This window comes from Fulmarus glacialis, unplaced genomic scaffold, assembly GCF_000690835.1.
Source record: "Fulmarus glacialis isolate BGI_N327 unplaced genomic scaffold, ASM69083v1 scaffold9248, whole genome shotgun sequence".
Classification (NCBI taxonomy): Eukaryota; Metazoa; Chordata; class Aves; order Procellariiformes; family Procellariidae; genus Fulmarus; species Fulmarus glacialis.
Genome location: NW_009227564.1, coordinates 3,702 through 18,027, shown reverse-complemented (window position 1 = coordinate 18,027; position 14,326 = coordinate 3,702). Strand labels below are relative to the sequence as shown.

The window sequence follows — 14,326 nt, the reverse complement described above, 5'->3', positions numbered from 1 at the left end:
ACACGTGTTGTGTGTTTAGGGGCTGTTGTCTAGCTCAGCTCCCGGAGCTTCCCGTGCGGCTATGACTCAGTGGCTGGAGTGCAAGTAGCAAGGCTGACGGAGGCCTATGAGGCTCTTGGTGGCTGTGTATCTGAACTGGAACTGAAACATCTGTCAAGCACCGTGTCGGCTCTCTGAAGACTGGCAAGCAGATTTGGGAAGTACTGACTAGCATAGGGTGGTTTTTTTGATTGTTAAATGCACTGAGGCAGTGCTTCTTTAGAGGAACTGTGTATGGGTTTGTGGACATATCTGAGTAAGATGGGTGATGATTACCTGGTGAAGATATTGGTTGAAAATCACAACCGGTTGTTAATTAACTGTTGCTCTTTTTAAGTGACTTTTCTTAAGTGAATACTACATTTGTGAAATTAATGTTTTCTTTCTCTTCAACAGTGGGCCACTATACGGATAGAAAAAGGTGTCAAAAAGCCACAGCCACAGATGCTAAAGACTCCTGCTGCTAATGGTGAGAGCTCGGGATAAAGTGAAATTGATAAGACTAGTATTCTAAAGTAGGAGAACTGAGTCCTTTTCAAATGGATGTTAGATGTGTGCATGAGAGAACTGAACAAGAGGTGGGGTGGTTACAAGCTAACTGTTACATCTAATTGTTTTGCAATGCTACTGACACAAGAACTGTTCCTGCAGAATGAAATGCTTTTTCTGCTGGCTTGTACTGAATGGTTGAAAAATCAGGGGATGAGGAAATGAAGTGTATGAAATAACATTAAGTTTAACAAAACAAAGTAGAGCTTAAGATGGAGACTGTCCTCAGTTGAGGGAAACTTCTGACTTACAATATAAGCTTGATTTTTCTCTTAATCTGTCTTTAGGTCACTGCTTGCAGGGCTGCTGGCCAGCTATCTTAGTCATAACAGCATCAGAGTACACTTAATAGTCTCTGAGGAGATCTGAATGTTTAGTGGACAGCACTTTTCTTTCCCAAGCTCAGTACTCTTTCTGTTATAGGACTGCAGGATGGAAGTGTGTTCCCTTTTTTCAGTCTGCTGCTATTCACCTTTTGGCCCTTGGAGTTACCTCGGTGTTTGCCAGATGAACTTTTTACACTCATTATCTGTAGAAAGACAGCTGAAGAGTTGCTTCATATTTCTTCCTTTAGCCTAATTTTGAAATTAGTTCTTTTACTATATCTTAACCCATCCTGTGTGTGTGTCATGGTAGGCTGTACTAGGTCAGAGTTGGCTGTAAGACTTTAGAGCTGTAAGCGCAGTGAGAGTAGTCTGAGTCTGCCCAGGAAATAGGAGAAGGCTGGACAAGGCGTTGCAGCCAGTGCTTTGTTTTCTCCTGGTTCTGACTGCCTCGGTATTGCTATTGATTTGTTCATTTTTGACAGCATTTGACAGCAGTGTCAGCATTTTCTGTGTGTTCCCTCATTAGGCAGCACAGCTGGAAACAGGACCAGCTTGCCACTTAGTAGAGAAGTCAATTGTTACCTGATTCTATGAATTAGCTCATGTGAACGTGATACAGTAAAGGGGACTGAACTGCTGAACTGGTTGTGTGTTTCATCTCCAAAGGAATATCTTTATCAATACTGTAAACACTGGTATTGTACTATCTTCAGGCCAGGCATAAAACAGGCTCCGACGGTAGCAGATCCAACTGTTAGTTTGCACCTGTAATAATAAACTGGAGGTATTGCATAGCAGCTCTTAAAACAGGTTAAAATTTGTCTTATTTAATTGCTGACATTAAAGTGGCTGAGAAAAAAATATGTCCTGTATCACTCATCAGTGTCCTGAAAGTTGTGGGTTTTTTTTGGGGTGAGGGGAAGGCAAGGTGAGTGACCCTTCCAAATAATGTCAGTGCCCTGCTATCTGTTTCACAGGTTGTCAGTGATGCAGCAAGATATCCTTTTTCTTCCTGTAAGGGTGATAGTGTCCCATCATGTCATGGGTCAGTGAGAGGGCAAGAGATCCAACTGTGCTGCTTTAGCCACACAGTAGGAGCTCTTGTCTTCCTAGACATCTGATCATTCTGGCACATAGTTTTTTCTTCTCTAGAAAAGGTAAGTAAAGGGAGAGAGGACCCAGCTAGTAGCTCATGTTTTATGAGCTATCTTTCCATAAAACTACAAGTACCTATTCCCCTGTATGTGTGACTGAGGGGTGTATAGTACTAATATGTGCTGTAGTTCAGAACCTGGACTAATCTGGGTGCACTCCACTGTCTGGAGTGTTAGTGATAGTAAAAATGGCTTGAGGTAATTCATATAGGTGATTGTATGCAGGCTATGTTCAAGCAGTCTTATGGATAGGGATACACAATTGCAATGGTGGCCTGAAGCACGCTTTTTAATGTCCTTTTATATTTGAAATTAAAATTAAAACCTTTCCCCACTGTAGGTGGCTCTTACTCTAGTAAGCTGGAGTCTGACTATTCCTTACTTGAGAAGGTATGGGAAGCAGGGGAGATGTGGAGTCTGCAGTGCCAAGCTGTGCTCTGTGTATTGCCCTTGGGAGCTTTTTAAGCATAGGACTAACTGGGTTCCTGTATGTGGATGAAAGTACTTGAGGGCCAATGCAGGTGTAGGTCTAACAGTGCAGTATATAAGTTGACATCCCCTGAGGTGGCAGAACATGAGCAGGCGGAGAGGCCCAATTGCATTACACAATATTTACTGAGGGAGGAGAAATTCCCAGTGATAATGAATTACGGAGTAGCTGATTAAAACAGGGTAAAGGTAAGTATCTATGTGTGTGTACGCATATGTGTGTTAAGTGCTGAAGGGGAATGTGTAGCACCTCTTCCATCTTTCCTGACCATCCAGTCCTCACTAGGAGGTGGGTCAAGATGGGAGGGAGCATTGCAGATGCATGTGCAAGGGCAAGTTTTCCTGTTCTCAGACAGAGCGAAGATGGTTGTCCCCAAAGACCTTAAAATCCAGTGTTCCTCAATATGAAAGACAAGAGAGAGCATGACTGAGGAGATACACTGGATTTGGTACTGCAGAGAAAGGTGGTATTTCACATCTATTAGCAGAAACGGCAGCCACTGCCTCTGCGTTGGTGGTGTGATGAGGCATAGTCCCAAGAAAAATGTTGGCTGGTGTAGTTGCTGTGTGGGGAATTACCTGGTGCTGTCACCGCAAGGTCCCTCTGTGTTAGAGGGCAGCATGTTTATGTGCCCAATGGTAGCTCTTGGCTGAGCAGATACTTGGAGGCTAGATGTCTATCTCATTGCAGCTGACTAACCAGCTGTCTGTGGGTCTTGGCTGTGTCAAAAGGCAGTCCTCTTCAAGTTGGTTGGTTTAAAAAACACAAAAATGCTGTTAAGTCAGAGTTTTGAAAGTGACATCCACTAAAGAAAAGCTTATGCAGATAATGTGACTGTAAGTAGATAGTGTCAAATCTGAGGCTGGTATAATTAGCTGACTAGAGTATGTGAGCTCGAAGGCTTGGGGCTTGTGCTTTGACACTGAATAAAGCAGCGGCTACGGCTTTTTTGGTTGAGGGTGACGTTTGCTGTACTTCTACATAATGCTGCGTTTTAGCCGTCTTTTGGCAAACTCAGCTCTGCCCATGGCCAAGGGATTAAAGGCCATTAAATGTGACTTCTGATTACAAGAAGGCTAAGTACATCACCTGAGCAGCATGTGTTTAATTCTGTTCATAATACCTTCAGGTGCTGCTGAGATCTTGGCTCAGAGTAGCTTGTCCCAAGGGCTGCAAGGCAGCTTGCACATGGGGGTGTCATGTGGTGATGACAGCAAGACATTACAGGCTGGTGAGGCAAGACATTACAGCCATGCTATCTCAGCTGTGCCAGCAGTGTGTTAAACCTGAACCCTGGGCTGGTTTCAGCCAAGAAGTAGGAGCCAGGGGAGCCAATTGCTAGGCTGATGCTGGACTGGGTGCTGGTTAAAGAGGAAGCATTCCCAGTTCTCCTGGGAACTGGAGGGAAGAGTGGTACTTGTGTGATGGGTGCTGGAGAGTTCCCCTGGCCAGTTTCTTGGCTATGACTTGTCTCCCACCCCAGCAGCAGCATGGAGCAGACACATTGGGCTGACTCACCTACAGTCATGGATGTTTTACAGCTGAGAAGTTTAAGGGACTGACTGAGAGGAAAATTGAACCCCAGACTAGAGCTCTGGTTTGGGTTTAAAATATGACACAAGTGTAGTCCATCCTGCTAAATGTTTGATGTTATGTGTGTTTGTATAATTTAGATCCTGAAGGGCATGTGGGTGTTTGGGTGTGCCATATTAATGATTTATATTTATAGACTAGTGATAGGACAATGCACTGAGGTGGTCTGCTGTTGGAATTGCAAGTTGTGGCTGCCAAGTTCAGAGCTGAAGGTGCTAATAGGTTTTGTTGCAGTGTGACATCTTTTTAGTGTTTACCTCAGTGATTTGTGGGACTTGTATCTTGGAGCTTCTTGTGTTATCCCATATACATGCTACAGTGCAATACAAAGATTTTCCATGTCACTTATAATTTAAATGTTGCATGTGATTTGCACAGCAAATATATTCACAGAGTTTTTCTGCTGGCGAGACTTCCTTGGGATGCAGATTTCCATTGTGGGATGTGTATTTGTGGGAAAGTGCCTAGTAGCTTGAAACAGTTGGGTGCTTCCTCCTTTCCCATTTTTTTTATCTCAACATGGAAGCACAGAGATTATGCAATTTGTCAGAGGGTGTCTGACAGAGTGGCAACCTGAACTTGGACCTCTGTAATCCTAGTTGAGTGTCTCAAGGGATAGTTGTTCTGGTTAAATGTTATTGTAGATTTCTTGAGTCATCAATTTCTGGAGCCAGACTTGCTTAGCAGAAAGCAGCTACTTGATCTTTATATTTAGCTTACGCAATTTGTCCTTGCCTTTGAAAGCTCTAGTGAGAAATTGGTGCTTATCAGACCGTAAGTATAAAAAATGAGAAGGGGGGAGGAGAGGGAATACTTGTTATTTGTACTGCAATTCTGAACTCTCCAGGTTTCTTTTCTATTGCCAGGCATTATATGGGCAGAGTTCAACTGAAACACAATTGTTAGTTCCGAACTAAATTACATCAAGGCACCTCTGGGCACAAATTTGACTTTCGTTTTTTGGAGTGTTTTCCTTTGTTTGATTTAAACTAAAATAAAAAATATTGCGGTCCTGTCTGTGCTTATAGAAAAGACTTGTGCTGTGAAGGGAGGGAGGTGCGTTTGGTTCAAAGCTGGTCCATGCACAGATGTCAGGTAGCTGTTGCGATCTGGGGCTTTGGCAGGTAGCAGCAGAGCATGTCTCAGGTGAATGTGGCTGTGGGACGCCAGAATGTCTGACAAGAGATGGGCCTACGGAACAGGGAAGCCTCCATGGAGGAGACTGAATGCCCTTAAATACACAGAGCACCAGCAGAATGGAATGGAAAGGCCAAGGTCTCAGTTGGTTTCCTCTCAAAGTGTAAGATGGTCTTGGATGAAGTTGCTGAGTGAGGGCATGTCAGATAGTGGGAAAGGGTTTGCCTTCTTGCTTCACCTTCAGCAGGCAACAGAACTTGATGTATTTGCTGCTCAAGGTGTTTATGTGAGGAAGGGGAGCAAGAACTGGCCTACTGAAAAGTATGCTCTGTTCAACTACCCATCTGATCTTGCTATCTGTCCTGGTTTCGGCTGGGAAACTTTCTTCTTAGTAGATGGTATAGTGCTGTGTTTTGGATTTAGTATGAGAAGAATGTTGATAACACACTGATGTTTTAGTTGTTGTTAAGTAGTGTTTACACTAGTCAAGAACTTTTCAGCTTCCCATGCTCTGCCAGGTGCACAAGAAGCTGGGAGAGGGCACAGCTAAGACAACTGATCCAAATTGACCAAAGGGATGTTCCATACCGTATGATGTCATGCTCAGTATATAAACTGTGGGAGTTGGCCGGGGGTCAGCAACTGCTGCTTGGGAACTGGCTGGGCATCGGTTGGCAGGTGGTGACCAATTGCATTGTGCATCACTTGTTCATAAATTCTTTTATTATTATTATCCCTTTCTTTTCTGTCCTATTAAACTGTCTTTATCTCAACCCATGAATTTTTTTTTCGATTCTCTCCCTTATCCCACTGTGGGAGGGAGTGAGCGAGCTGCCTGCTGGGCTAAACCACAACACTATCATAGGAGGGGCTCTGACAGTAAATTTGTCTCCTTGAGTAATGCAGAGCAGCAAGTGATTTGGAGGATGACTGTTACTGTATAGAATTATTTCCTCATGTTGTCACCCTTTCCTTCCCAAGGTATCATTGAAAGAGATGAAACGCCTATGGAGAAAGAAATTGCGCGTCTGCATCGAGCGGACTTCGAATTCTCTGACATATTCTACTTCTGCAGAAAAGGGTTGGAAGCCATTGTGGAAGATGAAGTCACCCAAAGGTTTTCCTCTGAAGAGCTGGTCTCCTGGAATCTCCTCACAAGGACTAATGTCAACTTCCATTACATCAGCCTGAGGCTGACTGTTGTGTGGGTCATTGGGGTTATAGTGCGATACTGCTTCCTGCTGCCCCTACGGTAAGCTCATGGGTGCTGAGGGATTTTGTCAGTCTGGGAATATGTAAATGCGTGGTTTCTTGGGAAACGTCATCTCAGCTTTTTTAACCCAAAAGCAGCATTAGCAGATACAGAAGATGAACTGGCTTAAACTCCCCTTTGAATGGTTAAGAAGCCATTCAGAACATTTTATCTTGCCATTTACTGTGGAGAGTAGATTAGAGCTAGTGGTCATGTTTTCTGTCATGTGTATTGGCAACGTAAGTGTAAGCTGGGTGAGCTCTGAAACTCCCTGACACTGTATGCATTGGGGTATCTGAATCTGCTGCCTTTGCTAGATCATGATTTTTAGCAATGTGTCAGGGGATTACTGAGTTAGACAACTGGATATGTCATGTATCTGAGGAATAATTGAATTCCTGCAATCCCTTCCCATTTTAAACGGGAAAGTGATATTAAAATGAGCAAAAATACTTATTTTGATTTAATGTCTATTTTGTCTGTAGCTTTACCCTCGCTGCCATTGGGATTACCTCAATGATTGTGGGGACAACAATGGTAGGACAGCTGCCAAACAGCAGGTAGGTACTGTGTGTGGTGGATGAGGGATGAGCTTGCCAAGTTGCATCAGTGCAAGCAGCTCAAGATTAGGACTGGACAGATTTTACAAGTGATAGACTACTGATAGTCCGCTCCACCCGCAAACTTGTGGCCTTGCTTTTAGTGGTATTTTGAACTTGGGTTGAGGTTGGCTTCTTGCCAGGCTTGGCACTGAGGTTGGTGGTTTCTGATGGGCTTGTCTTGCTGTTGTGAGAGACTCCAAGGAAGTATTGCAGGGAAGATAAAAGTGCTGGGATAAAAAAATACCCGGTGAGGAGATGACAGCCTTGCCTAGATAAGTGAGACCAAGTGCATGACATGTCTTAGTGAAGCTGCTGTAGCAAGTGAGTGGTAGAGCTGGGAATATCCCTCTGTGCTCCAGAGTACCAGGGAAAATTTCAGCCCTGAGTTGTGTTGAGTACATTGGAGAATATTCCACGTGTGTCTAGCTGCTTTCCATATCCTTCAGGTGCCTGTGATTTCTTTCAGTGTGAAAAACTATCTGAGTGAAGTGGTCCACCTCACGTGCTCCCGCATCCTTGTCAGAGCTCTGTCTGGTACTATCCATTACCATAACAAGTGAGTAAGCTGATGTTATGACAGCAAAACTGTGTGTACACTTCTATGTGTGTGAGTATCCCATTTGAAATGGGGTAGCTCTTTCCTGACCCGCAGGTTAATGTCACACTAGATGCTGACTCACCTGACAGCTTTATGGAACTGTTGTGTGTATAATGTGGTGCTTAGTGCACTAGTAGTCTAACAAAAAATTATGTAATTGCAGGGAAAACAAACCTCAGAAAGGAGGAATTTGTGTTGCCAACCACACATCACCGATAGATGCAATCATTTTGACAAACGATGGATGCTATGCAATGGTATGAGGAGATCCGTGATGACCACAACAGAGGGAGAGGGGCCAGGAAAGGGAAAGATTGCGGGGCATTGGTTGTGGAGTTCAGTACTCCAGTTCACAGTAGAGATGTTAACTTGAGCGCTAGTCAGTGGGGAAAAGTATAAATTGTGTTGAAGTTGGTCTACAAGTTACATGCTGGTGAAGTTGTCCTGGCAGTGTCAATGCTAGGCTCTTCATCTGGTGAAATGAGATATGCTTCTATGCATGCATCTAGATCCTTTCAAGTGAATGCATTTCAATAGTTTTTGTGGGCACCGCCCAATCCTGGTTTGCTGTCTCCAGTGTGTTTGGGTTTTTTTGAGGGGGATGCAGAAGAGGAAGTTCTGCTTTTCAGGTGTCTCGTGTGCTGATGTGCCTTACTGGGCTTGCAGGTTGGCCAGGTTCACGGTGGACTAATGGGAGTTATTCAGAGAGCCACCGTCAAGGCCTGTCCTCACGTCTGGTTTGAACGCTCAGAAATCAAAGACCGCCATCTAGTGACAAAAAGGTGAGGTGTGGGTTGGAGCGGGGGATTGCAGTGCTAGCGTAACTCCAGTACCTACTAGTGCCTGAGAGGTCACGCCCGGGTACGTAATCCCCAATGAGTCATTGAACAATCAAAGACCCAGATGAGGAAGTAAAGCTTTGGAAAGGCAGAAGCCCAAGAAGCTAATGAGGTTGCAGTGGGAAACAGGGAATTTGGAAGCTTGGGGTCTTAAGAGGGCAAAAGGCCAACTTGCAAAAGCATCTTCTTTTAGCAGGAGCAATATCTAGTTGTCTTATTCCAAATGATGACTGCTGCTTATAACTCGTATCCCTGTGATTAGCATTTATCTGTAATTCCACATTACCGTAGGCTGGAACAATGCAGGGTATTGCAAATCGGTAGATATAGGTAGGAGTGGAAGCAATCAATATAGTAGTGGCTCAACAGCAGTTCTTGGAGTGAATTGGGGGAGTGGTATGCAGCAAACTGTATCATTCAGAATGACCCGAATAATGCTTGCTTGTGTGGGCTTTGGTACACTAGACTATGGTCAAAATGTCAGGTTCCCAGGTCACCAAGGAAGGCTTGAAAAGTTTATATAGGGTGAAACGGTTCAGACCAAAGGTTCTGGTAAGGTCTGGATTGCAACAGGCTGTCACAAAGATGTCATTTGGGTAGCCGTCAGCATAAGTAATGGCTGATGAATACAGATACACATTTTGAAAGGATGTGAAGATACTTCAAATTCTGGGATTTTCTGTTGAAGAGAAATACTGGTGAAAAAATGGGCTTTCTGTGACACGAACTGTCTCAACTTCATTCGAAATTGTGAGCCACTAGAAATAACAATCTTTGCTTGTTTGGGTGAGGGGCAAAAATGTGTCTAGTTAAAAAATTGAGCTGCTTACAAAGGCAGTTTTCTGCAGAATGTCACCCAAAGCATACCCATGAACACTGTAGTACAGTGAGAGAAATTTTTCCTGATTTTTTTAAAAAACTTTTAGGTTAATTGTGACAGGTTAACTTCTTTACCACCTCATTGGCCTCTGCCCAGCAGGGCAGCTTTGCCAAGTCATCCAAGTGTTATTCAAGTAATGTGAGCTGTAGGCATTTAGGAGTCCTCTTAAGAAATCTGCTGTTAAGTAAGATGGACCACTGCATAAGACTTTTTTTTCTTATGTAGGCAATTTCTTGCAGGTTGAGTAGTTGAGAGTTAATTGGACTGACTTAATGGCATACATTTGTTGACTTCCCTGACAGTCATTAGTAAAATAATATGGAGGAAAGAAAACAGGATGTTGCCTCAGTGTAATGCACTGGGGGCCTAAGGGATGGCTTGCACAAAGCTTCATATTTGTCGGAAACAGGAAGGCAAGTACAAATTAGTGTCCAGTAAAAGGTGCTGGTTTCAAACAAATGTGTTATATGTAAAGATATTTTTAATGCACCTGCCTGGGGAAAGAAGAATGGAAAGGAGCTATTTTTTAAGCTTTCCTTCTGCTTCCACAGACTCAGGGAACATGTGGCGGATAAGAGCAAACTCCCGATCTTAATTTTTCCGGAAGGTAAGAAGCTGAACTGCTCCTTATCTCCATTCAGTGTAGATGTCATCCCTGTTCTCTTTTCATGGTTTCTGGTGCTCAAATGTATCTTTACCTCTGTCTTAGATTTTATTAGGGCATTCCTATTTTTCATCTTTAATATGAGATTACACAAAGACAACACAATACTGTCCCTGGCTGTTGGGTCTCCTGGCAGAAGCTGTAGGCAGAAGAATGGGAAGATTGTTTCTTTCGCCCTATGAATATCAATTCACTGTCCTACAGATCTAACTTCAGCCTTGTGCTTTTTCTCACACATGTTCTGACTTGAATCAGGGAGTCAGTCACAAGACAAAGAATGAAAGCAAGCAGGCAAGAGATGCTTAACTTACTCATAAAGGGCCTGCATTTGCTCCTCAGTGAGTGTAAGACCTGTATTTTGTAGTGTTGCTACTGAAATGTGGTAGGCTGTGTGAAGTAATGACTAGTTTCTCTTCTGGACAGGCACCTGCATAAACAATACATCTGTAATGATGTTCAAGAAGGGGAGCTTTGAAATAGGAGGGACAATCTATCCTGTTGCAATCAAAGTAAGTGGAAATAGCTGGCTGCTGAATTTCAAAGTTTGGGATCTGTTTTTGTCAGGGTGGTAGGAAGTTGTCTCACTGCAGCTGCTAATGAATGCACAGTATTCCTGGCAGTTGGCTATGTGCCATGGATAACTTCTAGAGTATACATGGCTGAAATGAGAAAGTGAAGTCCTTCAGCCTATGGAGCCTGGCTGGTAGGACCTGGTGGGCTCAGCTTTTTCCTCCAGAAAGCTGGAAGGAAAGGAGATCCAGCTAGTCCTTTCCAGTGCTGAATGGAAGAAAAGGATACAGCTCGCAGCAGACTTAGCTTTTTTTGCTGTTTGGGCAAATGGGTGACATCTGCTGCTGGTTCTGTCATGTAATCACAAGCAGCACTAATAAGCACAGGCTAATTTTTCTAAAGCCTTGTTCTAAGCAAACATGTCAATTGTGAATTTTCTTACTCTGGCATGAGATTGAAAGCATCCTCCTCAGATCTGAGACAGGCTGTGATGGTCTGTGGGGAAAGGGTTTTATCATTTGTTTTTTGTGATCCCTTACAGTATGATCCTCAGTTTGGAGATGCATTCTGGAACAGCAGCAAATACAACATCGTGAGCTATCTGCTGCGAATAATGACCAGCTGGGCCATTGTTTGCAATGTGTGGTACATGCCACCAATGGTTAGAAAGGTAATCTAGCATCTGGTTGACTGATCACTATTTAAGAACCTGACTGTATCTGCAAGTGTGTTCTTACTCTGTTTCCCCAAAACCCCTACCCACCCCATGTCTCCAAATCAGTTTTATACTGGACTTTTAGTGTTGACTGGACTTTTGTTAGTGTTGACTTTGATGTATGACTGGACTTAGCTTTTCCTGATGCAGCTTGGTACCATCGGCAGTGCATCAAATATGCAAAGGATGGCAGTAAATATACTGCTATTCACAGTAGCAATGCTGTTAATGTTCCATCCTGTTGGAGCAAAATTTTTCCCCTAATTTCAACACTTCAGGGCAAAAATGGGCTAAATAATTATCATGTTGGAACATCAGATTGTGTTGGCATGATAAGGGACGGATCGTTTGGCAGTGAGCTAATTTGATGAGGCAGCAGATGAAAAGCGTTATGGAAGTCTGTTTCAATTCACTTCTCTCTGCTTTGATTATCTTGAATTTATGACCCTTGAAGGAAGGCGAAGATGCTGTGCAGTTTGCCAACAGAGTGAAGTCAGCCATTGCTCACCAAGGAGGACTGACTGAACTTCCCTGGTGAGTGATGCCATCCTTGTTAGACTTCATGGACTATCTATTGTTAGTTTGATTGAGAGGTGCTTCCTCCCTTAGCTTTGTGACAAATAATATTCAACATTATTCCACTCAGGAGAAAATGAGGGAGCAACTTCACATGCACATATGTGTATGTGAAAGTAAAAATAAAAAAAATGTACAAAGTCTTTGGAGCATGTAGCTCTCATGCAGTGAGTTTTACCTAAAGTCTTGATGCTTTTGAAGAGGACCCCTTCACAGTTGTTTCTAATGTTGAGACTCATGCTGAGATTAAGGAGCAGAAGTGAAGTTACATCACAAAACTGATAAACAACAAAAAATAAAACAGGGCTTGCAGCTTTCTGCTCCGTCTTTCTCATGTCCTACCTCAGTAAGTAGCAGCATAATGCCTGGATTTCATAAGACTGTATGAAACAAACTTGAGAGCAGGATTCTGATGAAGAGAATGGGCAAACGGACTCAACTGTGAGGCCCAGGTGGCCCTCTGAATGATGTAAGGCAAGAGACAACTATGGTGTTACACAAGATTGACTGCCTCTACATTCTAGGGAAATAGCATCCCAGGTTGGCAAAGATTTCTATGGTAGGTACAATCTGTTACCAACATGAGTGGGCTGCTTTAATGGGCTAAACTCAAAATTTGGACTGCATAAGCATTATGGCTTAAGGTAAAAGTTTTAATAAACATGCTTAAACTTGGATGTTCTAGAAGTTCTGAAGAAAAGCTGCCTTAATAATCTTTTAGGCTCAGTTGACTAAATAGTATAATACCTAGTTTGATAACAATAGTGGTAACAATCATGATGGGTTACTTTTCTCTCTTGCTCTGTTCCAGGGATGGAGGTCTGAAACGAGCAAAAGTCAAAGATACTTTCAAAGAAGAACAGCAGAAAAACTACAGCAAGATGCTGGTGAGAAATGGATCAATAGGAAGTCTGTCTACAGGAACAGAGTCAGACTGAATGGTCGTTCTTGAAAACTAATTTTGCACAACCAGCCTTAGCAGGAATAATGTTTTTAATTACGAAAACAAAAACCCACAAAAACTGGAGCAACAAAATCCCTCATCATGTGTGTGCATATTCTCTGTATGGCTGGTGCAAAGCCTGCCAAGGGCAGTGTCTCTGTGTCTCTCCTTCCCTTTTCACTTTTCTCACTCCCTTGCCCCTCCCCATCTTCATGTGATGATGCACTGCAGCTCCTAGTATTCTCTAGCTGAATGTGTGGAGAGCTAAGAGACAAAAGGAAAAAAGCACCACAGTTTTTCCTGAGTTTGTAAGGATGAAGGGAAGTACACTGAACAGATACTATCAGGACACTGCTTGTGAAGATACCTCTTGTTCATAGTACTTTGAAGCTTTAAACATAACAAAACTTTGTCTTTTTTCCTGTTGCTCACAGACTTTTAGTTGTAGATGACTTAAATAATGTGTTTTAGGATGTTGTCAGAACTGTAAGATTGACTCTTTTGGTTAGCTTGCACCTGGATGTGCAAGGGGGGAAGGGAAGCAAGGGCTGCAGACCCTGAAGAATGGGAAAGGAGCTGCCCTGCCAAAAGCACAGTTCACGGACCATGATGAATTTGGTGGCCTTATAACATGGTATTGCCTTTATTGAGAACTGCTACCTGAGGGAAGATAAGGGGCAAGTCCTCAATCTCCCTGTCCACTACTACTGTCAAAATTGCTTTCTTGAGATCTGGAGCTGTAAAGGTAAGATATGGTAAACAGCTGGATAATGTAGGCTATGACAGATGAATTTTTATGAAGTGGGTTTTCAAGACTACCCTTCTGCAAAAATTGCTGCTAATGGCTTAAAGATCTCAAGAGAGCCACTCCAGAAACACATTTTGTGTTGATCTGGGCTAGCAATAGCTATCACAACTGTAAACATAGGATCCGTAAGTCACCTATGATAACAAGACGTGGCATGTTCAAATTGCAATGTATTGCTGTCTGAATGTGAAGAAAATAAATTCTATATTTCTAATGGGTCTTGTGTGGCATTTATAGTCTTCTCTAAATGTGTGTAAATAAGAGTTATACTTCCTGCAAACTTAAAATTAGGATCCTGGAAACTTCAGTCACTGTGACATAAAAGACCAGTTGTAGTTGAGCTCTTGCCTGATTTCTAACCTGACTTTTTTCCTTTTTTTTTTTTTTCCCCCTGCCTCGGACTCTAAGGAACATATATGGCCTAGTGTTTATCCCTTATAGAGTAGGAGTGACATTATGCAGACCCAACTTGAAATTATAATATGAAGTCATGTCAGGGAGACTCAACTAATGAATCTGTAATTAAATGGAAAACAACTATGAGCTTCTAAATTTGTAACAAACTGTGAGTTTGTTTGTAAGTAGTCTTTTCCTGTAGCACAGAGATTTTCAATTTAATGCTAAAAAAAAATTACTGTTCCACAGCTGATA

General features: G+C 42.8%; 1 protein-coding gene across 1 annotated transcript; it reads left to right on the top strand.

The window, feature by feature from the left end:
- Window positions 1-438: 438 nt before the first annotated feature.
- Window positions 439-13,005, top strand: LOC104080704 (glycerol-3-phosphate acyltransferase 3). The gene is made up of 11 exons (XM_009583184.1): window positions 439-508; window positions 6,270-6,540; window positions 7,026-7,100; window positions 7,609-7,698; window positions 7,904-7,997; window positions 8,407-8,522; window positions 10,011-10,066; window positions 10,547-10,632; window positions 11,175-11,303; window positions 11,803-11,882; window positions 12,736-13,005. Exons 1-11 carry the CDS (start codon window positions 484-486, stop codon window positions 12,860-12,862), a joined length of 1,149 nt encoding a protein of 382 aa, XP_009581479.1. The 5' UTR covers window positions 439-483; the 3' UTR covers window positions 12,863-13,005.
- The last annotated feature ends 1,321 nt before the right edge of the window (window positions 13,006-14,326 follow it).

Bases quoted from the DNA above. Each gene is read 5' to 3' on its own strand.
- LOC104080704 (XM_009583184.1), top strand. From the start codon at position 484: ATGCTAAAGACTCCTGCTGCTAATG. The intron at 10,067-10,546 runs GTAAGAAGCTGA...TCTTCTGGACAG, and splicing joins GATCTTAATTTTTCCGGAAG to GCACCTGCATAAACAATACA. The intron at 11,883-12,735 runs GTGAGTGATGCC...GCTCTGTTCCAG, and splicing joins GGACTGACTGAACTTCCCTG to GGATGGAGGTCTGAAACGAG.